Source organism: Filobasidium floriforme (genome assembly GCF_021052385.1).
Source record: "Filobasidium floriforme strain CBS 6241 chromosome Unknown HD553scaffold_8, whole genome shotgun sequence".
NCBI classification, from domain to species: domain Eukaryota; kingdom Fungi; phylum Basidiomycota; class Tremellomycetes; order Filobasidiales; family Filobasidiaceae; genus Filobasidium; species Filobasidium floriforme.
Window position 1 is genome coordinate 367312 of NW_025763629.1, and position 23609 is coordinate 390920.

The 23609-nt window shown below is 53.0% G+C and overlaps 9 protein-coding genes across 9 annotated transcripts; 5 read left to right on the plus strand and 4 right to left on the minus strand.

Moving 5' to 3' along the window:
- The first annotated feature begins 1486 nt into the window (after positions 1-1486).
- Positions 1487-5423, plus strand: HD553DRAFT_309538 (uncharacterized protein). Its single transcript, XM_046179707.1, has 19 exons — positions 1487-1737; positions 1812-1875; positions 1946-2029; positions 2107-2171; positions 2239-2357; positions 2431-2873; positions 2943-3027; positions 3089-3155; positions 3226-3287; positions 3354-3497; positions 3557-3726; positions 3800-3939; positions 4000-4122; positions 4184-4269; positions 4330-4499; positions 4560-4733; positions 4797-4870; positions 4948-4957; positions 5026-5423. The coding sequence occupies exons 1-19, from the start codon at positions 1570-1572 to the stop codon at positions 5199-5201; spliced, it is 2424 nt and encodes an 807-aa protein (XP_046037411.1). The 5' UTR covers positions 1487-1569; the 3' UTR covers positions 5202-5423.
- A 260-nt stretch (positions 5424-5683) lies between these two features.
- HD553DRAFT_215903 (uncharacterized protein) lies at positions 5684-7895 on the plus strand. Its single transcript, XM_046177198.1, has 2 exons — positions 5684-5831; positions 5895-7895. The coding sequence occupies exon 2, from the start codon at positions 5913-5915 to the stop codon at positions 7701-7703; it is 1791 nt and encodes a 596-aa protein (XP_046037412.1). The 5' UTR covers positions 5684-5831; positions 5895-5912; the 3' UTR covers positions 7704-7895.
- Positions 7896-7928: 33 nt separating this feature from the next.
- On the minus strand, positions 7929-10941 carry HD553DRAFT_215808 (Peroxin-3). Its single transcript, XM_046177197.1, has 6 exons — positions 10715-10941; positions 9570-10609; positions 8923-9466; positions 8757-8846; positions 8294-8690; positions 7929-8225 (listed from the first exon to the last, which is right to left on the minus strand). Exons 1-6 carry the CDS (start codon positions 10879-10881, stop codon positions 8154-8156), a joined length of 2310 nt encoding a protein of 769 aa, XP_046037413.1. The 5' UTR covers positions 10882-10941; the 3' UTR covers positions 7929-8153.
- A 237-nt stretch (positions 10942-11178) lies between these two features.
- On the plus strand, positions 11179-12048 carry HD553DRAFT_309540 (uncharacterized protein). The gene is made up of 3 exons (XM_046179708.1): positions 11179-11296; positions 11453-11573; positions 11740-12048. Exons 1-3 carry the CDS (start codon positions 11241-11243, stop codon positions 11902-11904), a joined length of 342 nt encoding a protein of 113 aa, XP_046037414.1. The 5' UTR covers positions 11179-11240; the 3' UTR covers positions 11905-12048.
- A 529-nt stretch (positions 12049-12577) lies between these two features.
- Positions 12578-14792, minus strand: HD553DRAFT_328520 (S-adenosyl-L-methionine-dependent methyltransferase; the record flags this gene model as incomplete). Its single annotated transcript, XM_046181877.1, has 3 exons — positions 12578-12989; positions 13055-13218; positions 13284-14792. 3 exons carry the CDS (start codon positions 14790-14792, stop codon positions 12578-12580), a joined length of 2085 nt encoding a protein of 694 aa, XP_046037415.1.
- Positions 14793-15674: 882 nt separating this feature from the next.
- On the minus strand, positions 15675-16985 carry HD553DRAFT_369718 (uncharacterized protein; the record flags this gene model as incomplete). The annotated part of the gene is made up of 1 exon (XM_046184154.1): positions 15675-16985. Exon 1 carries the CDS (start codon positions 16944-16946, stop codon positions 15675-15677), a length of 1272 nt encoding a protein of 423 aa, XP_046037416.1. The 5' UTR covers positions 16947-16985.
- Positions 16986-19394: 2409 nt separating this feature from the next.
- On the plus strand, positions 19395-20392 carry HD553DRAFT_309546 (thioredoxin-like protein). Its single transcript, XM_046179709.1, has 4 exons — positions 19395-19777; positions 19849-19925; positions 20014-20104; positions 20187-20392. The coding sequence occupies exons 1-4, from the start codon at positions 19421-19423 to the stop codon at positions 20256-20258; spliced, it is 597 nt and encodes a 198-aa protein (XP_046037417.1). The 5' UTR covers positions 19395-19420; the 3' UTR covers positions 20259-20392.
- HD553DRAFT_309549 (uncharacterized protein) lies at positions 20393-21750 on the minus strand. The gene is made up of 5 exons (XM_046179710.1): positions 21220-21750; positions 21016-21089; positions 20901-20924; positions 20707-20825; positions 20393-20625 (listed from the first exon to the last, which is right to left on the minus strand). The coding sequence occupies exons 1-5, from the start codon at positions 21708-21710 to the stop codon at positions 20494-20496; spliced, it is 840 nt and encodes a 279-aa protein (XP_046037418.1). The 5' UTR covers positions 21711-21750; the 3' UTR covers positions 20393-20493.
- Positions 21751-21958: 208 nt separating this feature from the next.
- On the plus strand, positions 21959-23485 carry HD553DRAFT_309551 (cyclin-dependent kinase regulatory subunit CKS1). The gene is made up of 6 exons (XM_046179711.1): positions 21959-22314; positions 22399-22417; positions 22491-22500; positions 22641-22726; positions 22794-22845; positions 22976-23485. Exons 1-6 carry the CDS (start codon positions 22212-22214, stop codon positions 23039-23041), a joined length of 336 nt encoding a protein of 111 aa, XP_046037419.1. The 5' UTR covers positions 21959-22211; the 3' UTR covers positions 23042-23485.
- Positions 23486-23609: the final 124 nt, after the last annotated feature.

Consider the following 23609-nt stretch of genomic DNA (forward strand, 5'->3'; position numbering starts at 1 on the left):
CTCGGCTTGGTGAATCATCAACGTCGTTCTGATCGCGGCTTCCAGGTAATTGGGCTCGGGTTCGGCCGTGTAATAAGTCTCGACGGGGAACGTCCTTCCCGAGACCTGCACAACGGGAGCCTTCCCGCTTTCCGTTCCGTCACCAAAGTACTTAGCGAATTTTTGGATATCGAGCGTGGCACTCATGACGATAATCTTCAAGTCGGGCCGTCGTTTTGCGATATCCTTGAGGAGACCCATGAGGATGTCGGTAGCGAGGGTACGTTCGTGCGCTTCGTCCAAGATGATGGTACTATAACGTTCGAGCTGAGGATCGTTCATGGCCTCTCGGAGCAACATTCCGTCCGTCATGTATTTAAGGAAAGTCGTGCCAGCTTCGGTCATGTCTTCGAAACGGATCGAATATCCGACCTGTTTCCCAAGGGGCACTGTGAAGGTCAGGCATGGTCGTCAGTTGTCGCTCGTCGCTACAGTAATTGGCAATCTTGCTCACCGTCCATCTCGTCTGCGACACGCTTAGCAACGCTCATCGCCGCAACTCGTCGAGGTTGGGTGCACGCGACCATCTTGCCCTTCAGGTGAGGCAGGTCGGCGTAACACACGAATTGAGGGATCTGAGTTGTCTTTCCGGAACCGGTCTGACCTTCCATAACGATGATTTGATTGTTGTTGAACTGCCAGACATAGCGAACGTTAGGTTCTCAGCAAGGCAACACGACACGCAAAATCTCGAATGAGGTTGCACACTCACCACATCGTAGAACTCTTGCATCTTTTGGTAAACCGGCAACCCTTTCCTCTGCTGCAAGATCTTCCTGTAGTTGGCCGAGTATGGTTGGGTGCCGTTTCCCTTGAAAGGGTTGACATCTCCTCCCATGATCTCGTGAATCTTGTCAAGACCCACAGCACGGGGAACGAGGCCTTCCAAGGGGTGCTTGGTGCTGGACGACGAGGAAGCCGACGCGTTGAATCCGTTTTGAGGTTGAAGATGGGCGCTATGCATACGTAGGAACGGTGTGTTAGAACATAGTTCGCCTAATACCTTCAGCGGACTGCCATCATCGTCCCCTTTCGTTCTCGGCCTTCCGCAGCGATACCTAGCGACTTACAGATATGGGTTGTTCATGGCCTCCCCGTTGCCATCGACCTTGGTCCGCTTTGAAGCTCGTTCCTGGGCCATTTTCGACGTGTCCCCTCCGCGAATATGCTATGTACGACGAGAAGGATCTGTATAATCCTTTCGGTGCAGGTATGATGAGGAGGAGGGCTAGATAATAAAGCCAAATCCCAGGTGAATGATCGCCTCGTAAACGTCGTTGAACAACTTGAACGGGGAACTTCGATGCGCTTATCGAAAGTCTCGATGATGCGCTTCTATTTGGTTCCGATGGTCTGTTTCCTACCGGATGCATTTCGATCGCTTGTTTACGATGTCTTCTCGTCGAGGTCACCGGGTTGTTGTGTATCTCTCTTGGGTCGATGTGTACAGGAATGCTAACCGGCGGGTACCTTTCGAGGCGGTTCTCATATCCCATCAGTTGACAACGGTGCTCATTCTGAACTATCAGCATGATGCCGATCGCCACTGGGCTATCGCTAGCGGCCTTGTACGATGAGCAAGAGGAAGCGGCACCCGTCGAATTAGCTTCGTCATCAAGCAGGCCTCGCTGGACATTGGCACATGATTATGAGAAGGTGACGCCATCCGAACTCAAGTGGGAGCTAGTTCTTGGGAGGGTAAGCGGCTTTAATTTCGGGCCGAGTTCTTCAAGATCGAGACGGTTGAAATTGCTTGACGTCTGTCTTTCCAGGCGTGGAATGAGGTCGCTGCCCATCTTTCACCGAGAAACATCAATATAAACACTGTCAAACCCGGTGAGCGACCCTACGAAGAGTCATCAGGGAATCTCACTGAAACAACACACTGCATACGTATTGTCTGTAGCTACCCAATCTCAGACGGCCTCGCTAGCACACATCATGAAGTCGTCGTATGATGCGCCTCGCTTACTCGTTTCCAACTTTCTAGGTAAGCTACTTTCGCAACAACAGTCTCCAGGGCGAAACATACTCTCGGAATTAAACTGATCATATGTCTCGCCGCAGACGAAATGTCGGCGTCATTCTCCTGGATCGAGGCTGATATCAAGCGTTGTATGCAGCACCTTGAAGTAAGCGTTGGATTGATCATCATCGCGGTCACAAACAAGATTGATGTTAACGGATAGCCACGTCAAGGTCGCGCATCTGTCGAGGGGTTCAAATGTAAGGCTAACTGAGGTCATGAACGCCCTATTTGACAAGCTGTACCGGTGGGAAAAGGAATGGGGCGCGGGTATGAAGTGGATCGATGGCTTGTGAGTGTCCATCTGATAAGGTTGAGTCGAGAGTCTCTAATCTCTCTCCCTAATTTTTGGATGAAACCGAAAGCTACAAAACACCCATTGCACCTAGCAAAAGCTACTGCCAGACCCTATTTCGCAACCATTACCAAGCGCTACTCTTCGATATCCTGCCGTCTGAAGCGTTCCATCACCACCTGAAGAACTACTTCCGGTCCACGCTACCTCCCTTGCGACCCCTACATCATCCCTCGAATCGTGCTTACGAATTCGAGCTCCCCAACCGCTACCTCTATCGAATTGGGATCCTGCCTAAGTATGCCTCTATGCTCGCAGACGTTGCTTATGAGCAGCTGGGTAGGGTGGTGAGGGGGGATTGGGATGAGCCCGTTAGGACTCAAGACGGAGTCGATTCTATGGACGAAGATCAGGGCGAAGAAGAAGGTAGAGAATGGAAACGAAGGATGTTAAGAGATTTGCAGGTTGTCGTCAGGCGAGATATCCTCGGTTGGTTCTTCGGGTACATAGAGGGTAAGCGAAACGACAGGCGCTTGCGGAGAGTTCATGACTAGACGTTGATATTCCTCTGTAACGTCGTAGCCGGCGGTAGTAAGGACGAACACAGGAAGCATAATATAGAGACGCGAATCAAGCACCGCCTGCAGATGGAGTTATATGAATACAGGTTAGTGCAATATGAACAACGCGCTATTCGCTGAGTGCAGGCTGACTGTTGGAACCAATAGATGTCAGCAGATGTTCGACATAATTGTCAACTTCCCGGCATCGCTTCCCGCCCTGGCCGATATGCAGGTGAGCCGAAACCATGCGGTAGTGCGAAGGCGACCATCGAAGGTCTCACCTCAACATTTACCTCTCACAGGATTGTGACGCACTTACTCCACCGCTCAAGCGGACGAAGCTTGCCCCGGTTTTGAAGGAGTCGTGAGTAGAGCTAGCGCGAAATCTCAAGCTAGAAGCAGAGCCTCGCTGATACCAGTCGATCTACAGCATCAATCAGAGGCTACTTCATCCAGGCGCCGAGACTAAAGATATCATCCGGGGCTACATCCTGATTATCAAGGCGTTACGGGTAGTCGACCCTTCTGGAGTACTTCTTCACTCGATCTCTGAGCCTATAAAGGCATATCTCAAGTGAGGCCGGATGATAGGAGAGCCAGATCATTGATTAATCTTCGTCCCGCCTATTTCAGATCAAGAAGCGATGCAGTGGCGAGCATCGTCAGTATGCTCGTCGAGACGGACGAGTTGGCGGACGAGAGCGACCAGATTCGGGGGATCAGGGAGATCAATGTCAGACACGAATTGGCCGAAGAATGGATCGATCAGAAGTGGGATCCAGAACCCATTGACGCAGCACCAGGTCAGTCGGCTGGCAATATTGCCGCAGTTCGAATAGCTCGGCTGAAGCTGATCAGTCTTCACGAACGCTTCAGAATTCCGTGCCAAGAATCCCAACGATATCTTGAGCATCCTGGTAGGGATGTACGACTCGCGCGATGTGATTGTGACCGAGATTCAGATGTGGCTGGCAAGACAGTTACTGAACGTCAAAAACTACGATTATGACGAACACGTAAGTTTTTTTTTATCCATACGTCTCCTAAGCTTGTCTCTCAATTGTTCTATTGAATAGTTTGCCAAAGTTGAAACTTTGAAGAAGAGGTTCGGGGACACAACTTTGCAGGTGTGCGAGGTCATGCTCAAGGATATGACGGATTCGAAGCGTCTCAACGCGCAAGTGCAGCGAGTTCAACAGGTATGCGGCCCGAGCTTCCGTTGTTACTCTCGCCAGCGAGAACTGAGAAGTAGCGCTTCAGAATCAACTTGAGCCGATCATCTTGTCGCATCACTACTGGCCGAGCGTAGCTGGAAAGCGCCTCAGATTGCCACGGGCGCTTCGACGGTCAGTCTATGTTACGACCGCTTGCATTAATAACGAGGCTTATACTTGTTGATCGCACAGCATGCAAAAGCAGTACTCCACCGCATTCAAGAAAGTGAAACAGGATAAACACATGAAATTTTTCAATATGCTCGGGTCGGTCTCATTAACCATAGAGCTCGGCGATCGGTCCGTCACCTGTAACGCCACACCGCTTCAGGCTGCCATTCTCGATGCTGTTTCCAAAAAGGGTTCGTTGATTGGCTTCCGATCCTAGATGAGCAATACCGTATTAAAACCGGAGATTACAGGCCGATGTACCTGGCAACAGATATCAGATTGGACTGGGATGGACGATGAAAAGGTCATCAAGCACGCCTTGAATCATTGGATCAACCATGGTATTCTACACAGTAGCAACGATGGCTTATATTCCGCTTCGGACAAGCCAGAAGTCGTCCCGGAAGACCCTTCTTCTTTACTGTGTGAGTTAAGCAGCTCAAGTCGAAAGCCCGTCAACCGCGACTCACACCTTTTGGATGCCAAAGTTGATACTGCCGAAGCGGTCGTCCTAGAGACTCCGCTCGAGACTCGTGCCGATATGGAGACGCATAGATGGACCGTGAGCATTTTATAATTCTGTGTTTCCCTTCGGGATGACAGCCTCCTGAATTATGTTTTGCTTTTAACGCACCACAGGAAATTCAACGTCAGTTTCAGCGCGGAGAGTCAAGATTTCGAGTCATCCATACTCATTGAGCTTTCGCGTCTTTCCAGGTCTGTTGGCCGGCGGTGCCAGCTTTAACACCTTCATCCTCCATCGTTTGCTTTCCCGGGACCCTACATATGAAAATTCGAGAGAGTCCCTCGAGCGCTTCTTAGGAGTGACAGCACGAACGGGATTGATCGAGACGACTACCAACGGCTGGCGTCTGCCCAATGTCTCCACCTGATCTGATGGAAGCTTCTCATACAGAGAATGATGACATGATGTTGAAGAGCGACATTGTAACAAGTACTTGTCTTCGACCAAGCGCGATGAGCGGACATCAACACGTTTTTTCGACCAGTCTGAAGCGACATCTCCGTGTTCTTGGTGTAATCACCCGCCTGATCGCCTGTTGTCATTCACTACTCTGTACTACTGATCTACTGATCTGATGATATACTGACCTCAATGTAACGTCAGTACTCGTCTTCGCCCCGCCTATTCATACCTTGTTAAAAAATCATTGGATACCTCCATCACATCGGCGTCGTATAAGGCTGGAGTGCCTTGCCCCTTCAATCGGCTTATACGGCTAGCCGTTCTCCTCATCAAAGTCTCTTCGCCACGACCAAATAGCTCTACTTCAAGGCAGAAGGTTTCTCACCAAAGCCTTACCATTGGGACCATTACGAAAGATCACGAAGACCTGTTCGTTATCTTTATCTTCCCTTCCTGATGATTGAGCTCATTCAGATCCTATTGGTACCTGTAGGCACTACGGCGAGCGCGGAGTGCTCAATCTCTTTGTATCGCTCCTTCCTCTGTCGTTTCAAGATCAAGAAGAGACTCGAAGCCTGCATCACTCCTACTATCAGTAAGTGAAGACCACATATGAGATTGCTATCTGATACTTGGCAGCTCACTGTACTCTCCGTAGTCACTCAAAGCGATCACGATGCCCCGAGAGCCCTTGGCCATTCCGGCGGGAATTGCTATACACGGATCTTTCGACTTCCCCAGCTGGGTCACGGAGTCTATTCACATGAGGGACTCCAGGGATCTGGATGATGGCGAGAACACCCAAAATTCCAATATCGTATCAAGCTTCCATTCAATAAGCCGCTACCGAAGCATCGAGGGCACACCATACGAAACACGCGCGAGTCATGAACAAAATATCGGCAGTCTTATGACCCCTGTCAAATGGGAGCAAAGCTGCGGTCCCGGAATCTGGGCGGAAATTATACAGCCGTACGAGAAAAAGAAATCGTTGCCGAAGTCGATTACTGCCGCGATGGCTGCAGCGAGCACTATCCGTCAAGGCGTCAGGATCCCAGACTTCTCGTGGGGCCATGGTAGGATGATCAATGGAACCTTCGAGATGCATCACATAGGAGGCTGTGGCGAGAACAAGAAGCAGATGCCGTATGGAACCGTGGAAGAGCAGGAAACTTCGGAGTTCGTGGGCCAGCACAAGAAGGCATTAGCCAAGGCTGCTTGGTACCTGTCGATCACCAATCAGCTCTGCGGTTGTAGGCACGGCGTTGCCATGGTTAATTGGTCGTTCCAGCGCTTGTTCATCCGGAACGATGTAGCCTGGGACGATGCACAGCGAGACCGCGTCATATACATCGAGACCGCCTGGTCTGGTGACGACGCGAGTGACGACCCGAACAACCACGCCAATCTAGCGGAGGGCGCAGAGGGTTCAATGAGTGCGAAGGAAATCTTCGACAGCGACATCTTCGGAATACACAAGTTGCCTCACCGTACTCGGGACTACGGGGCAGGCTCGGAGACCAATATCAACGAGGATGCGGCAGCGGCACTCTGGAATTATGTCATGTCCAGTTACAAAGACACTGTGGCTTCCGCTCGAGCCCTTCCGCCCGATAGCGAGCGGTTGTTCACGGCGCCGCGAGCCGTGTCGACTGAGGGGAACAGGCAGCAAATCGAAAAGTTCGGAGCACGAATGATCGCATCCTCCGACCAAGGCAAGCAGACTGGAGCTGAGCCGCAGTCAGCATCCAAGACCAATGCACGTAAATGTGAGTACGAAGACGAAGATGATGGGCCGACTGCGAAGTGGCGCACCGCTCCTGCGTTTCGTGCCAAATCAGCTGTACATGACAGAAAGTCGTATCGTGAAGCCATCACAGAGCAGACAAATCATATCCCGAGGCGATCTACTCATAATCAGCCGAGACGACCTGGGAGTATTCACAATCGCGGGTGGCCCCTGTTCAAAGTGACCGGGAGGAGAAGTGCTCGTCAGCGAAAATATCGAATTACAGCCTCGTATTTTCTCACCAAACTTTCTCAACACATCTACGATACCAACGGAATCCTACGCAAATACCTGGCGAAACTCCATTGTGCTGTCGACCCGGACAGCCTTCCGCCGCTGGTGGCTCGCGAGGATCAGCATATGAGCCACGATGCGTTTCAAGAAGACGTTGACTTTTCTCAGGAGACCTTCGAATCGCCCCTTTTGGGTCGGATCCAAGACGGTGCAGGGACTGGCTGTCAAACCATTACATTAGATGCGGAACTTCTGCCATCGGACAGCTATTCTCAAGCCTCCGAGGATGGACGGACCTGCTACTCTTACGTCTCGCTATTGCAACACATGAACGTGAAGTTCCAACTCATTACACCTGAAACGATGGACGCTATCTATCGCAACATCGCTCACGAGGAGAAAGACCCCTGTGAGGGCATCTATACGATTCGAGCTACCGCCTGACCTTCTCGATATACACGAGCGAGGCTCATCGGCGAAGCTTTAACGACCCCTTACGAACGGCCTGCACCCAGTGTGGGCTTTCAGTGGAAAGAGCTCATAGCCTTTTCCCCCCGTCCAGTTACTTTATAAATATCCTCCTATCACTGTTCCCTTCCAAGTAGTTGGTTTGTATCGGCCCATGAAGTCCTTGGTATAGCGGTCATTATCCATCATGACATGACCAGCTGCAAAGTAGCCGATTTCAGAATAATTGTATCCTATACCCACAACTATCCGTCCCTCTCCCCGCTACAAGGTCAGAGGGCTTCAAGTTCGCTATGAGCATATTAGCATCGCTATGATCGATGCAGCTGTAGGGGTTCGGCCACGTGCAAATCTAGGCGATGCTGAAGGGTATACAACTTGGGTCCGACCTAGCTCGGCGGCTTGGTGACAAAACCGTGACGAGGCTCATATACCACTTGCAAAGTCCGCATAGATCAGGGTGGCGAAGCCTTCCACCTCAGGCAAACCCAATGTACGCTGGAGTCATTCGCAAGCATATCGACTCAGCACGGTTAAGTCTTCCTGGTTCACGAATGGGGTCTCACCTCTACGGCTTCATCGGGAACTTTGGCCCAAACGCTCCGACTCCAATCAGTCAGGAATGGCAAACACTCGACGAGACGCTTCGACTTGAGTGATTCGACCCGTGCTGCATTATCATGCGAGTACAGGCCATCGTCCAACGATTCTAGCAAGACGATCTCATCGTAGACCTGCGAGGCGAAATGGTCCAGACAAGTCCTCTTCATCCGGTCGTAACACGTAGAGAGGAGATAGGTGAAATCGGCTGAACGCGCATGTCCCGACGTCTGATCCAGCAGCTCGGCCAGCGGGCCATGATAGGGGGGCATAGGGATGGGGCAAGCGTGCTGAAGGCCATGCTTGGAGAGTAGGCGTTCAAACTCGGCGGGGTCTGCTGGAGGGCACAAGAGATCGTGAAAGCTGACCGTTTGAGCGACATGAGGTTAATACCGGCCGACTCGACGACACGAAGCGTAGTGCTCTTACCCTTGGCCTACCGTCCCGTCGACTTTGAATTTTACTTCATCCAACAAGCGTAACCAGTCATATACGGCCAGCTCTCTTTTCAAACCGACCCTGTCAGTCGACCGGAATGCACGGTACGCGTCAGCGTTTTCGCCGTAATTTCTCGTAGATGCGATTGACGACTTACGGTTTGAAGACGTCGACCACAGCACTCCGGACCTGTTCCTCAAGCTCCCTCCAACCGACGTGCAAAAGCCACCAGCTGAAACATAGGAACTTTCTCTCAGTTTCGACGTCGAGCCTAGCATGTAACGGCGTCACGGTGGCTGCCGAATCGGCAGGGGAAGCGAAAGATTTCGACGCTCCCGAGAGGTATGAAGCGGTCGACGTTCCAATCGACCAGAGGCCAGAGCTAAATCCGCCTGGCTGCTCAGTCTCCGTAGTATATTCGTCCAGGCCCATCGACTCCAGTGAAAAGTATCGCCAGGGGGTCAAGAGCTGGATGACTTCGCTCGCTGCTTTTCTCATCCCCGACCGCGATCTGACCGGTGACGTAGGGTGCTCATCATCTTCGCCGAGTGCGCGTGAACCTTTCGGAGAGCGCGTCGAGGCGGATTGAGCATCTGCCAAGTTCCGCAGGTGATGTAACCGAGCCAAGAGGGTCAACTGTGACGTCGTCTGGATCGTCAAGAGGGGGACAAGGTAAAACGTCATCACGGTTCTAGTGATAGCTGATAGACATGACGGAAGGAGGTAGCGGACGGATCAGCCACACACGATCCGAGTTGACAGCAGCGTTGCGATTCTGACAGACACTGCTTGAGACCAACTTACCCTGGATCTTGATTTCGGTCCACAATTGCGCCTTGGTCCTCCCTGGCTGGGATTCAACCTTCTCTGTTTTTGCTCTCTCTTCGTCTCGGGTGACAGTGATATCTGCAGGTCCAGATTGGACGACTTCGGCATACGAAGCAGAAGACCCTTGATCGCCTCCCCTTTGTGTGCCGATTTCGTGGTATCGCTGAGAATGTTGATCCACAGCCGTCGTACCCGCAAAAGCGGAACCCGCCCCAGTCCCCCGACTAGGCAATGCACGTCTGGACCGCCTCGGGCTCCGACTAGGACTCCTCAGATACCTCGACTCGGGTGACCTAGGTCCATCAAAGGTGTTACTTCCACCTTCGACGTCGCCGTCATCACCTTCCGCCTCTCTTCCTGTTCCTCGTCTGGATCGATCTCGATTTGGCGAGCCGGTTCCGGATTGGGAATCGGGCGAAGGATCTGGATCAGAGGTGATGTTGCTCATCGACGTCGACATATCCGTAGCTGTCTCCAATTCCAAGTCAGAGTGTGATGTTTCCATGTGCGATCCTGGGGTATTGAAGGGCTGATGAGGATCGTTTTGAATGTGATGGCGATCATGGTCTTGATTGAGAAGATCCCCATGTTCTTCACCCCCTGAGACGGAGACATCGGTCGAAACGCCTCTCGAGGAGGAAGACGGGTTCGAGTTGACAAACTCGCTAGCCCAGCTAGCTCCTATGCCCGCTCCCATCCCCGTCGATCCCATCCCCAGACCTGTTGGCCGTCCGGATGCTACTTCGTCTGCCCTCTCGTGTGACTGGAAATCGCTCTCCAAGGTCGTACTCGATGCCCCGCTCGTCATGCCCTCTGAATCCGTCGGTACGCTAGTACCCGGCGTGGGTTTGTCGTCATTGATATTCGTGTGCTTTCCCGCAGCAGCGAGGTTTTGTAGCTCTTCAGTCAGGGATTCTATATCGAGACTTTCCAGGAGCTGGGAGGAAAGCGTAGGTAGGAGAGCGTAGATGGTGAACGTGATATTGGACATTGTCGACGTAAAGTGTTGTTTGACCCTGTACCACGGGCGAGCAAGCGAGTGGTTCCAGTCCGGGTCAGCGTTTCAATAAAAGGCAATACTCTCTGCTGCTTGCAGAAAACACGATGACGACATGACCCACCTATCTGCTCGTTGTCGACCCTGAACCAACTCGATCCTCGCCCGTCTCATTCTCGTGCCAATGTACCCCAGGATGACCCATAGCGTGACTCCTAATCCGAGCGCAAAGGTGAGTCGGTGGTAGAGTTTCGATAGGCGTGATCTTCCCGGAGCATTAGCAGGCGGCATGACTGCAAGGGTTGAGGATGGTGGGTGGTAACGTATGGATGTGGGGGAGGGGGAGGGGGGGGGGGGGAACAGATGATTTACTCGATGACATGACCCTTGGATAGTTAGCTAGCAACACTACCCGGTCACTTCGGTTACTCTGAGGGATGTCGATCGATTACGTAAGGGCGACTGCCCCCCTCTAGTGAACCTGACATTTATCCCTGCCCCCTGTCAAACGTCATCTCCCCCCGATCGATGGCAAGATCAAAAGCAGGCAGAGAGAACACCCCGACACCTTCTCCATCTCTTGCAAATCTTCATGTTCTTCACTCAGATATCCAGAACACAGATCCTACTGTACCACTCACACGCGAACGATGCCACCACGACCAAGATCAGGCCTCCAGAAAGAGGTCCTCTCCCTCTACAGACGGTGCGTACCGGCTAGCATTCGTCTCGCGAAACACCAAAGATAGAACTGATACTCACGCCATCGACCAGGTCTTCCCCCACCCTCACTTGACCTCTTGCATCCGCACGTCCTCCGAAAATCACCTCATAAATCATGAACGTCTGGCAAGCAACGCAGTGGCCTCCAGAACGTCTCCTCGAAACCGGACGAGACGCGCGAGAACTTTTTGCTGCACCTCCGGTATTCGTTCAGGCATCCGAGGTTGACGGTACGAGATCACGCGGCCATCGAACACCAGGCGAGTCGAAAGTGTCGGAAGTTGCTGATTCCGAACGAAGGTGCTCATATTCTTATCGCTTTCGCTGCACTCGGTGGTCCCCGCCATCTGTACCGTTCTCGACCTTTATCGTCGTCGCTCATCTACCACCATCGGTTTATACCTGCATTTCATCGGCGTCCGACAGATTCGCCGCTTCACAAGAACCCTAGATATGCTCGAAGAACCCTCGGTACGGCAGATGAGCGTGAGCGGGGAGATGATCGATTGGTGGCGAGATCAAGTACGGACGGCCAGGGAGAAGCAACAGGCGCAGGGGCAACCGGCTGGCGGAGAAACAGGAACGGGGTAGTAAGGGCGGGGCAGAAGGTCTGTCAGTAGGTTGAGGATAGGGACCGAGGGTGTGGAGGCAGAGAGGCAGGGATGGCAAGACTTGGGATGGTCTGGGAAAGCGATATTATACACGACTTACTGAACTACAATGATAACGACAAATAGACAATCTTACGACCATACATCGCTCCACTGGACAAGAAGTGACGTAGGCTGGGCGGCTCTCGTCTGCTGTGGCGCGTTTGCCTGTCATCTGTGTCGCATGGTCCCCGCGCTGAGAGCGACAACTAGCGAAAATCGGCGCCTTGCTACGCTGTGGGTATGGTTGAATCTAGGGTGAGATCTGCTATATCAGAAGCAATTAAACAGCAAACAACCCTCGAAAAAAAGCGATCAAGCAAGGCATCTGGGGATAAAGAGCACCATCGCCGCTCAAAGACCAATTTTTTTACAAGCTTAGGATCCCGGGATTCCGGAATGATGCCGACGGTTCTGTGCACTAACGGTTAACGGGTAGGCTTATTGGTAGACTTGTTTCGATAAGTATGAGCATAGTTTCGAAGCTGCGGTGATACCGCTTGGCCGACCCGTTTCGAAATCGCGGATTCATTTACGCTGCGCCGTCCGACCGAGTAACAACTCTCATTATATTCTGCAGCTCGCTGACACTGTCTTACAACCACGCCCCTGCTTCACACCTCCCTGGTCAACACGCAAAGACCTTCCGTATGATGCGTCTGAGGGAACAAGTCGATCGCGCCTAGACTGTCGATCTTGTACCCCTTGGCGCCCCCGGCGTTGCTGTTCCTGACCAACTGCCCGACATCCCTGGCCATGGTGTGCACGTTGCAGCTGACATAGACGATCCGCTTGGGGTTGAACTTGACGACCTGGCCCAGGAAGCCTTCGTCACATCCTTTTCGAGGCGGGTCGACGATCAGGGTAGTCTTGTCTCCAGGCCAGGCGAGGGATTGGGTGACCGTGTCGAACAGTGACTCGGAAGCGCCCGCGTGGAAGGTGGCATTGGAAATCTTGTTGACAAGGGCGTTATGACGAGCATAAGCGATCGAGTTGGGATCGATCTCGATCCCGCAGACTTGGGTGCTGCGAAACCAATAGGTCACGTGATCAGCCGACGGCATTCAAGAAACCGTGTGAGCAGGACTGACAAATGCTCTGCCAGCGTCAAGCTGAAAAGTCCGCTCCCACAGTAAGCGTCGACCAGGTAAGACTCCTTCTTCTCATCCGAATCCTTGTCGATTTGATCCCGCGCGAATGAGGTCAAGGGGCCCAAGATCGAGGCGTTGTTCTGGAAAAAGGAACCTGCGGGGAACTGTTGTTGCACAAGAAGAGAGATTGATAATGAGGGAATCAAAGGTGTCCGGCTTGAATGCTCACCTGGAAGATGATATCTCCAACCCGCTCTGTCACAGTATGGCTATGCACCGAGACACAGACATGTTCTTCCGGGGATTTGAGCTTGACGTCGGTGCTCAAACCGAGATCGATGGTCTTGCCCTTGGACGACCGTCTGGTAGCGATGGCGACCTCGGGCGTCGATCCCTCGTTCATCCCTTGCTCCTCCTCGTCCATCACACCAGCCGGAACATCCACCACCGGGTCAACCTTCTCCGCCTCCTTCTGCTCCGTCTCGCTCGACCCGCCAGCAGAGACTTCGGGGACGAGCGAATCTCGCAGCAACAACGTCGCTCCCCGTTTGTACGACCGTATGTTCTGCTTGACCGCAGCTCGTGCTGCAGGCATGGCGTTCATGATGGCCTCGGTCGCGATCGGGCAGACTTCGATATCGAGGATCCCGGGTTTACATTTCCCCTCGAACCCGATGGGCGTATCGAGCTCGGCTGAAATCTCGTTCTGCTCATTGCTAGCCTGTTCCTCCTGAGCTTGAGCTTCCGCAGCCGACGCAGCGTTATTCTTCTTGGCCCCGTTCAACGCCTGTCTGCCCTTTTTCCCTGTCTGCAACGCTTTCGGGAGTTCGAAATGCGGGGTGATCTTTGTCCGGTAGTTGTACTGTTTCGGGGAAGGGATCGTCTCCTTGACCTCGGGGATCTGTTCGGATGGCAGGTTGGCAAAGTTCTTCATGGCCTTGACGAGGACGTGACGTTTGAGCGCGAGTTGTTGCTCGTACGGTAGGGACTGGTATTGACACCCAGCACACGTCCCGAAATACTTGCAGCCTACCAATGAGTCGTCCCGAGTGGTTTGGATGGGAAAGGTGGATGCCGAGGGGTTCGAAGAGATGATCTTCAGCGGGTCGGCGAAGGAATGGTAGTGCTGGTGACGAGTCACCTTGGCTCTGACCACGTCGCCTGGCAAGGTGAACGGCATGATGATCGCCCACTGCGGTTTCTCGGGGGCGACGGGGTAGACCGCGATTCCATCCCCGTGAGAAGTCAAAGCGACGACGGTGAATTCAGCTTCGGTGAAGCCCCAATCGTTGGAGGAGGCTGGTTGTTCGACCTTGTTCTCGTTCTCCTCTGCCGCTACCGGCTCGACAGCTTTCTTCCCCCCTCGCGAGCTCTTCCACGCCGGAGCCGTCTTGGGCCATAATCGCTGTCCGAGCGTCTGTGCCTCTGAGGGAGGATCACTCGGTTTCGGCAACTCGCTCCATCCCAAGGTCGACAAGAGGTCGTGTAGGAGCACCTCGTCGATCGGGGGAGCCCTCCTCGACCTCTGCTTCGATTCTTTCTTGCCGTTCTTCTTGCGGTTGTCAACCTTTCCATCAGCAGCGGTCGGGTTGCTACCAGACCCGGACCCAGATCCAGACGCTTGTTGTACGGGCTCGGCAAAGTCACCGTCGATAGTGGCCAGCTTGACCTTTTTATGAGCGGTAGGTACGCTCGCCGGCGAAGGAGGTGATCGGGGGACGGAGATGGACGAGGACATGGCACGCGGTGCACGTTGCGGAAAGGTGGGTGATGCTAGGTTGATGGTACGAGCTATTCTCCGAGATGTAGCTCTACAGAATAGCATATGCTCGCTGGATCACACGTCGATCGAGAACGATTCGAGAGTAACATCAGTAAAGGTCGAACGAATCCCGAGCTGCCCATTTTCAACTTTCCCCCCTTCTCTCCCAGGAAATTATTCCATCCAAGCCACGCGCGCGCAAAAGGGGGAGACCTTCGAACGAACCATCGCAAGCAAAGTCGCAAGCAATAAGACTCCACAATACTCGAAGCAGAGACAGGCGGAATGATGGATCGGAGAGAGCATAAAGACAAGTTCGTTATTACAGGACACGAAGAAAGCCGGACAACGCAGAGACGATCGAACAAGATCAAGAACAACGACGATAATCAGCCGACGAGTTCATATTTGTCAAGCGCGCAACAGAAGAATACTCACGGGCGTCGTGAGCCCCCCCACGAGGATAGATAAATACCTTGCGAGTACTACTACCCTCGTGAGGACGGTCCTCCGAACCACATCCTTGATCCGTGCCCGGGCTGTCCCATGTTCCCCGTTGTCCGTCCCATAGTACCACACTCATCGGCTCAGACCGACGACTGGGAGGCCGGAATGACAATAAGGGAGCGAACCCCTACGACCGGTTGAGCTGAAGGGACCCGGATGAGGAGGTACTACGGTTCCGACGCTGGGGAGGGAGGATCGAGCCGAGTCGGTTTCGAGAAGGGTCTGAAGGGCGTTTTTATGATAAAGAAGAGGGGGGGATCCTGTCGATGGCGGAGGTGCGTCGATTGTCGAAAGCCGAATCCTCGATTTGCCGAAAGAACCACATCGCCAGTCCCGTCCTCGTATGCGTTCCTAAGCAAAAGGATCCTTTGCGTTGATGGTCGCCTTGGTCGATGCCCGTCCGATCCCGAAGAGTCGTCGACATGCCGTAGATGCCGTGGCTTGAGGACAAGGTCGAGCTTGAGTCCGGCGTTGGCCTTGAACCTGAGCTTCGGGTTGGGTCTGAACAGAAAGGACTGGAAGAGCAACGGCACGGTGAGCCTTCTTGATCAGGACGGGAATACGAGAACGGGGAAAGACAAGAGCCGGAGCCGAAGCTGGAGCCGGGGTCGGGACCGGGCTGGAGACCAAGACGAACGACTCGTCGGCCTCAAGAGGCTCGATGACCACGAACGACTCTTCCTCTTCCTCCGACCCGACCTCGACTCGAGCGGCGACTTCTACCTTGACTTCGACCTCGACCGACGATTCCTCTTCTTCCGCCTCTTCGATGATGATGCTGAGGTCCTTCTTCTTCTCCTCCTTCTCCTTCGAGGTCTCGACCGATGCGACCTCCTTCTTCTCCTCGACGACGATGACGACTTGCTCCTTCTCTTCCGAGGTCTCGACCGATACGACCTCCTTCTTCCCGACGAGAACGACTCCGGCGTTCTCCTTGTCCTCGAACGTTTCTTCCCTCTCGACGACCTTCTTCTCGACGACTTCGTCCTCTTCGGTGTCCACGTAGACGGCTAACTTGGCGATCTTGGGTCCGACCAGGTTGCGAGGCCTCAAGCATTCTGTAATATAGTTAGCTGCGACGGGTTTGACCGGAGCCGGGGCGACCCGGACAGCCAAAACGCCGGGAGCAACAGGGTTGGGGGCGGGGGTGGGAGTGGAAGTGGGGATAGGAGTAGAGGTGGGGGCGGTGTAGAAGACGTCATCGCTGTTGGGGATGACAACGACGACGATCGCCTTGGTCTTGGTCTTCTTGACGTCTCCGGTCGATTCGGCCTCGGACTTCTTGACGACCTTGACCTTCTTGGAAACCTCGGACTTTTTACTGTCCTTGGTCTTCCTAGAACCCTCGGTCTTCTTGACGTCTCTGGTCTTTTTGACGACCTCGGTCTTGACCTTGACGGGTGCGGCGGTAGGGGAGGTGATGGGAAGCGATTCGGGCCGGGCGACCGGTCGAACATACTGCATGGTTGGCGCTTCGCCTCGTAGTCCAAGCATCTTCCTTCCGGGCTGCATCCTCTCTCGACGCTCGTTGAGCTCCACGATCAAACCGCCGTTCCTGGTCTCTCGAACGAAATCGGTGATGAGTGCGAGTCGCTGGCATCGGTAAGGGTTGATGGAGTCCATTTTGTAGTGTTTTTGATTCGCTTTGAGCGTTTATAAAAGGGTTTAGTCACTTGGCTTGGGCTTATAAGCGTGTGCGTGGGTAAGAAAACTCTTGAGAAAGAAGAAAGAGAGAAAGGCAAAAAGGAAAAAGGAAAGGGGGGAATCCAGAACGGTCGGGACTAAGTACTCGCAGGGCACGATTCGCCACCCTAGCAACTGGCTCGACGACTTTTTTTTTTCACTGGGAATGCGTCGTCTATGACGATGATACTATGGGTAGATGTTCATCCAACTTCCTCTACCTCTCCTCATCCTGCCTTGACCTCCCTGTAGTCATTCAACGATGTCATTCACGATGTCATAGAACGATGGCTGTTGCGCCTCATCGACTCGCCATTCCCCATACCTCTCGTCCGTCAGCGCAAGGAGCAGAGACCCAAGGCTCAACGGGATCAAGAATGACGCTAAAGCATTACATTACCAGATTCCGGAACGGGAACAGCTGGATAGCCGGGGGGAATGGCATAGTCTTGCGATATGGTCTGGGCTAGTCGCGACGCGCCACGCCGCTTCACGAGGGCTGACGTACTCCTGCTGCTCTTCCGCCTAGCATTACATCTCACCCGAGCTCGGCCGACTTCTACAGCAGGCAGAATAGTCACAGGGGATCAAATACTACACATCAACTAGCCTCCTCAATCTACGACCTTATGTCGAAGCGAGCAACCTTGTTCGGGCCATCGATCGACTGGCGCTCAGCGTTGAGAGATCGAGAACCAGGCTCTCAGTAGCGGCCATCGAACAGGCCATTGCACCGCCGCAGGACAGAGCTTCCCTCTACCATCTCGCAACGGTGTAACCCCGTCTGCCATTTCGACGTTCCAATCGTCACAGTGATCATAACTTCTTTGCGATCCTAGCCCAGAACGATTTCACGATATCTGCACAACGACCCACAATGCCCGAGGCGAGGTTACCCCGAGGCCGCGCGCGCGGAATAACAACACGCCAACAGGTGTTAGTCCGATCGACAAGCGCTTGAGGTGTTTCTCTTGTGTGCCCCTCTCGTCTTGCATTGGGCATAGTATCCTAACATGTAGATGTGTCGTGCTGTTGTTGACATCGTTCAGCTGCTTTGATACGTAGCTAGTTGTTCGTAGAAGAACGAGACATTTCATCGCGCGAGCTTGAAATCTCGCGTAAGTGCGTATACTGGCTCTTCACTTCTGTTGCTTCTTCGTGGCATTCAGTAAGGCACTGAAATTTCTCGAGAATCGACAGCATGGGTCAAGTTGGGAGGTCTCTGTCCATATGACCCCGCTAGGTGATTCCCAAGAACTTTCAGTGAAGCTGTCACAAAGGATCGTCTCTGTTCGAACAGCCGAAGTGTTCTGCTCAAGCAAAGGCATGCCTGCTCCGAGTGCTGTCATTGAGGATGAGGGGTTCCCAAGCGAGTCTCAAGGAATCGGTGGTCATATAGAAGAATTTCTCGATTATATCGAAAGATCCAAGTCAGTTGACGACGCATCGAGTGCCACGGCCTTAAGATTGGCCCCCGATATACATCTTGCTTCGCAACGCAGGGCCCTCAAGCAGCTTGTGTAGCTATATATCTCAAGAGAGATCTACTGGCTCAGCTAGAGACCTGGAACTCACTGTACCGACATACTCCACAAGCCCCTGATTCACTTTCGCTTCGGATGCGCCCAATGGAATTGACGGGTATCGGTTTGCGCTCGAATTCGTACCTACCTATAGGATATGCACACTTGACCTAATCTTGGTTGCACAGACGCTTAATGGCGACTGGTAGTCTGAAGACGTCGCGAGATAGCATCTTTGAGCATGACGTTGACTTGAGGTGATCAGGACCTGAGCACTTCGCACTGAAGCACGGCCAGCAATTGGGGGAGACGAGAACGATTCATATTTGATAATCTCGCTGATGCCTCCTATTCTTAAAACTCGCTAGGTTCCAAGAATTCTTGAAACTCGCTAGGTTCCAAGAAGTCAAAGCGCCTGTTCATCACACAAAATCATAATGAAGTAGAGGCTGGAATAGAGTCTGTGGAATCACTACAAACCGAGTCTGCATTGAGCCTTTTCAGCTATCTTGTCACAAGCACGCCACCCTACGTGGTGATCAGCGGGGCGCGGTCGTCAACGCTTCGTACGGGCACAGGCTCCGAGAGAGCCGCTGGAAATCAAAGACGACACTTTGACAATCCTCGAGTGTAGAGTCACAGCTTGCGACAGTCCTGAGCATGTGACCTGTATTGAAACTGCTTCATGTTAGTTTCAGCCATCGACATCGATGACGAATGTCTTACGTACGCGCCGGAATCAATAATGACAAATCTCCCGGGGCGCGTGCGCGCGTTCTCCCCGTTCCCCTCGCCTGTTTTTGGCAAATACTCGTCATTCTCCGGTTCGAGAGCAGCCTCTCCTCCCCTCCCACGGCGCTCGCCTCCTCTCCACTTCTCTCGCACGCAACGATGCGGTTCAACCTAGCTCGACGTCGTTTCCGTTGGTCAGCACTCGCCGTCGTATTCCTGTTCGCACTCCTCTTCTTGACTCTCTCGCCACAGTCAATGAACAGCAGTCTCAAAAGACTCTCACAGCTTCGCGCACACTTGCTCTCCGTACCCACACCGCTCAGTCAACCTCGAGCCCATCTCACCGTCACCAGACTCTCTCCGTCGACACCGCAAGAAACTGCCAAGATAGGTGCCCTACTCTCCACTACCCAGGCTAGACCTCTCAGTACAAGCGAAATGTCCGACTACAAGATCGAGGTCGACGAGGCCATCAAGGCCAACCACGTCATGGTTTTCAGCAAGAGCTACTGCCCTGTATGTCCTCGCTTACCTCGTCTATATCGACGAACTTTGGCTTACCGTCCAACTTATCATTCGGCCCACAGTACTGCTCGCAAACCAAGAAGCTCTTGGAGGAGGAAGCCAAGTCTCTCCCCGCCGACAAGAAGTACAAGGTTGTCGAGTGCGTAGACCCCCTTGCTAGATTACCATCCTCTTCGCCCCGTTTCCTGTCGCGTTACTAAGCATGAATCTCCCCCTCCTGATTGCAGGATCGACTTGCGTGATGACACCGACAAGATCCAGGCGTACCTCCAGTCCAAGAGCGGACAGCGAACTGTCCCCCAGATCTGGATCAACCAGGTTAGTTTCACACCGCTTTGTCGGAAATAATCCAATGCTGATGTTCATCTGTTGGGAATTCCCGGGGCGTTATTTCTTGCAGGAGTTTATCGGTGGAAACTCCGACTTGCAGGCTCTCCGTGGACCCAAGTTGCAGGCCAAGCTGAAGGCTTGAATCGCGCCTTCTTCTCGCTTGTAGTAGAACGTTTCTTAACCCACGAGACTGGGATCGCAACACGAAATATCAAAGAATATCCTGGGGCTTGTGAATCCGCGAGACTGAAAAGCGATTGCTGGTAACGAAAGGGTACCCCATGCATGTATATCGTAAAGGTTCATGAAATCGTTAAGAGGATCATAAGCAGCCGAGCCACATTCTCAAGCCTCCGCTATTCCTCGTTGGGCCGTGATTAGGTGAGGGAGAGAGCAAACTCGAACCCGTTCCACCAGTACCATGCGAGCACTGCCATCAACGAGATCATAAGCTTTCCGATCGGTAGTTGCACGACTGACAAGATCCAGAGGGTGACCACCGGGGCTGCCTGATGATGTGCAAGGGGATCAGCTTCTGCCCTTTCCTGCCCTTCGCTCACCGTACCAGTCCAGAAAATGTGCGAACGTACCTGTTTCATTACCGTCAACCAATTCGACTTGTTCATTATCCAGAACAACCGGCATCCTGCGCCGAACGAGGTCAGCATCAAAAGCGGGGCTGTGAGTGGGTGGGCTTGGTAGCGGTTAGCTATGGGATCGAGAGATGTTCCTGAGATCAGTAACGGTAGTACAAGGAGGAAGGAAGGTGGATGGATGGACTTGCTGATGAATACGAGGATGGCGATAGCTACCAATCGAGTAAGGAATCAAAGCACGATCAACATCCAACGTACTTGATGATGTTTCGACTCAAACAAGCAACAAGTGACTACACTCACTAGGGATGGCTGAGCTGAGCCTCTTGGTATAATGCGTCCACCCGGGCTCTCGATTGAAGGACTGGTGCGCCAAGCTGACGTAGGTTCCGTCGAAGTATGAGATACCATACACAACGTGCAGGCGCATGAGTGGTAAAGAAGCACAAAAGGGGGCGTCAGAAGCAACAATCGGAGTAAGGAGATAGGAAATCGGAGGATACTGACATATCGAATAACAGGTAAAGGGACGCCAGCGGGATGAGGTACATGATCGTGATGAAAACCTCATCCGAAAAGTCCAACTCTTGCGTTATTGTCTGTTCGCGATCGGAGCTTCGAGGTCGTTTGATACCCGTCGGGATCTTCATGGTGTTGGGTGACGTTTCTGGGTTCCAAGGGACGTTCGGGAGGTCCTCGGCATCGACTTCAACCTCACCATTGTCGGCGTAGTCCTCGTCGCTATCGTACTGCTGTTCCTCAGTGCCGGTCTCACCCAGGGTGATCTCCTCGATCGTAGCCCCCTGATGATCAGAGGGTATTCTTCTGACTAGAGGTTCGGTGACGGGCTTTCTCTGGCGGATGGAGGAAGGGTGTTGTAGCGATCCGGCAGGAAGAATCCCGCTAGCTTGGGCGAGCCGAATCTGTTCCGACAGGGGGATGTCTTCGTTGGCTGCTGTAGGAGCTGTTGTGTGGCGAGTCGATTTGGATTTGGTCATGGCTTGATTCAAGGATCGTGCTTACGCCGATGCCTATCTGTGACGACTGTAGGCTATGGGTATGTCGCTGTCGATGAGACTTTTGATTGAAGACGCTGTCCCTTGAAGTGTGATGACGTGTGGAAGATCACGTGACATTGCCGTCGTCTGAACGTCACGTGATCTTCGCAACGCCGTTTGTTATTGGGATGGAAAGTCGATCAACCTCTCTTTGAATGATCCCTTCAGTCTGATCGCTTCCGAGGTGAGGTATATCAACAACATACACACAACCAACAACGCAGCAACGATCAACAAATCACAACCTCTTGTGCATCTCACACTCGACCGTCACTAGTTCTTCAGGATACACAGATCTCGAATCGAACAGACCGCATATCATAGCACGACGAAACGACCACACGACGACCGCCTCACCGACCGACTCTTACCACCTGGATAATCAGCAGTTGCTGGTGATATAGCTACCTTCCTTCAACTCAACTACAACTACGAAAGAAAATGTTGTTCGAACAGAACCCACCCAAGATGTACACGGCTCAGGAGAAACAACGAGCGGTGGAAAAGTATGCGGACCAGATCACATATAGCTCGAGGTATTCTGGTCAGTCTGCGGCGTTGGATGCGGAACTGCAATGCGAAATATGTCTGCTCATTTGTCAACTTTCGTTTCCTTTTAAATGGATAGATGATCAATGGGAATATCGGTAAGTACTACTCCTCTTCTTGCAGCGTGAATGAGCTCGTCTGACTAGTCCTTCCTTTACACCAACCCTGCAGACACGTCCACGTAAATCCATACCTCCTACATCCTTTCTTCCCGTTCCGTCTTGCATTTGCTTCCCGCACGAAACAAAACGACGTCCTACTCTCCATGGCCTGACATCCGATCGAGCTAACCGTCCTGGTCCGCTGTTGTCGATACTGTAGATCCCCAAAGCACTGGTGAAATACCTTCCACCGGGCGTTACCTCGGAGGCTGAATGGCGTGGGATCGGGATCAGGCAGAGCGCTGGGTGAGTCTGTCGGGCTCGACACGATGTCGTCTCCTTGCGGCTCGATGGCTGATTCGGAAAGTCGCAGGTGGGTGATGTACCTGAGGCATGCACCGGAGCCCCATGTGCTCTTGTTCAAGGTCAGTACCGTTTTCTTCGATCACCATCTCGCTTTCGTGGACCTCTACCTTCGACCATGCACGGCTGACGATAGCTGTGCCGTATGCTCTCATCATTACTTCGTGCTCGTTTCGAATCCGGCGATCGTAGCGGGACAAGGATTACGACCTGAAACACCCTCCGCTCAGGGAACGGCCTTACCAAAGCCGAGCTTGATCGAGAGGGGGAGGCGCCCGGGGTCATCCACGACCGTACTGGTCACCTTGCACCTTGATGAAGTCGACAAACGGGTGCGATGACGCAAGGCGATTCAGCAAAAGGAGATGGGGCGTCGGATCCGGGAGGAAGGGATCTGGACGATGGACCGGGACCAGGCGATGCGCGGCCCGGCGCAGGACAAACACGCTTTTCTCGGACATAGCTTTAACGATATTACGACGCATGGGTTACGAGACGGGGCCGAAGGAATTCGAGTTGACAAGGACGATGGTCCGACCCTTATTGGGCGCGACTGGGGAATCCGTTTCTTTTCCTTCTTCCTCCGTTCCTGTATGCCTCTTTCTGCTCTTGATTTTCTTCTCTCGACACGATCGTGGGGACTTGTAACGAATGACTCTTGTACGACTGCATACGTGATGTTTCTAGCATTAATTGACTGGCAAGGCGCAAGGTGCGGGTCACGATGGTATCCAGCATGGACAACGATCCTTGTCCCAGATTTGTATCCGCGCCTGGATGGATGATCACTCAACGTTTGACCTTGACTTACTCGGTCCATCATCAC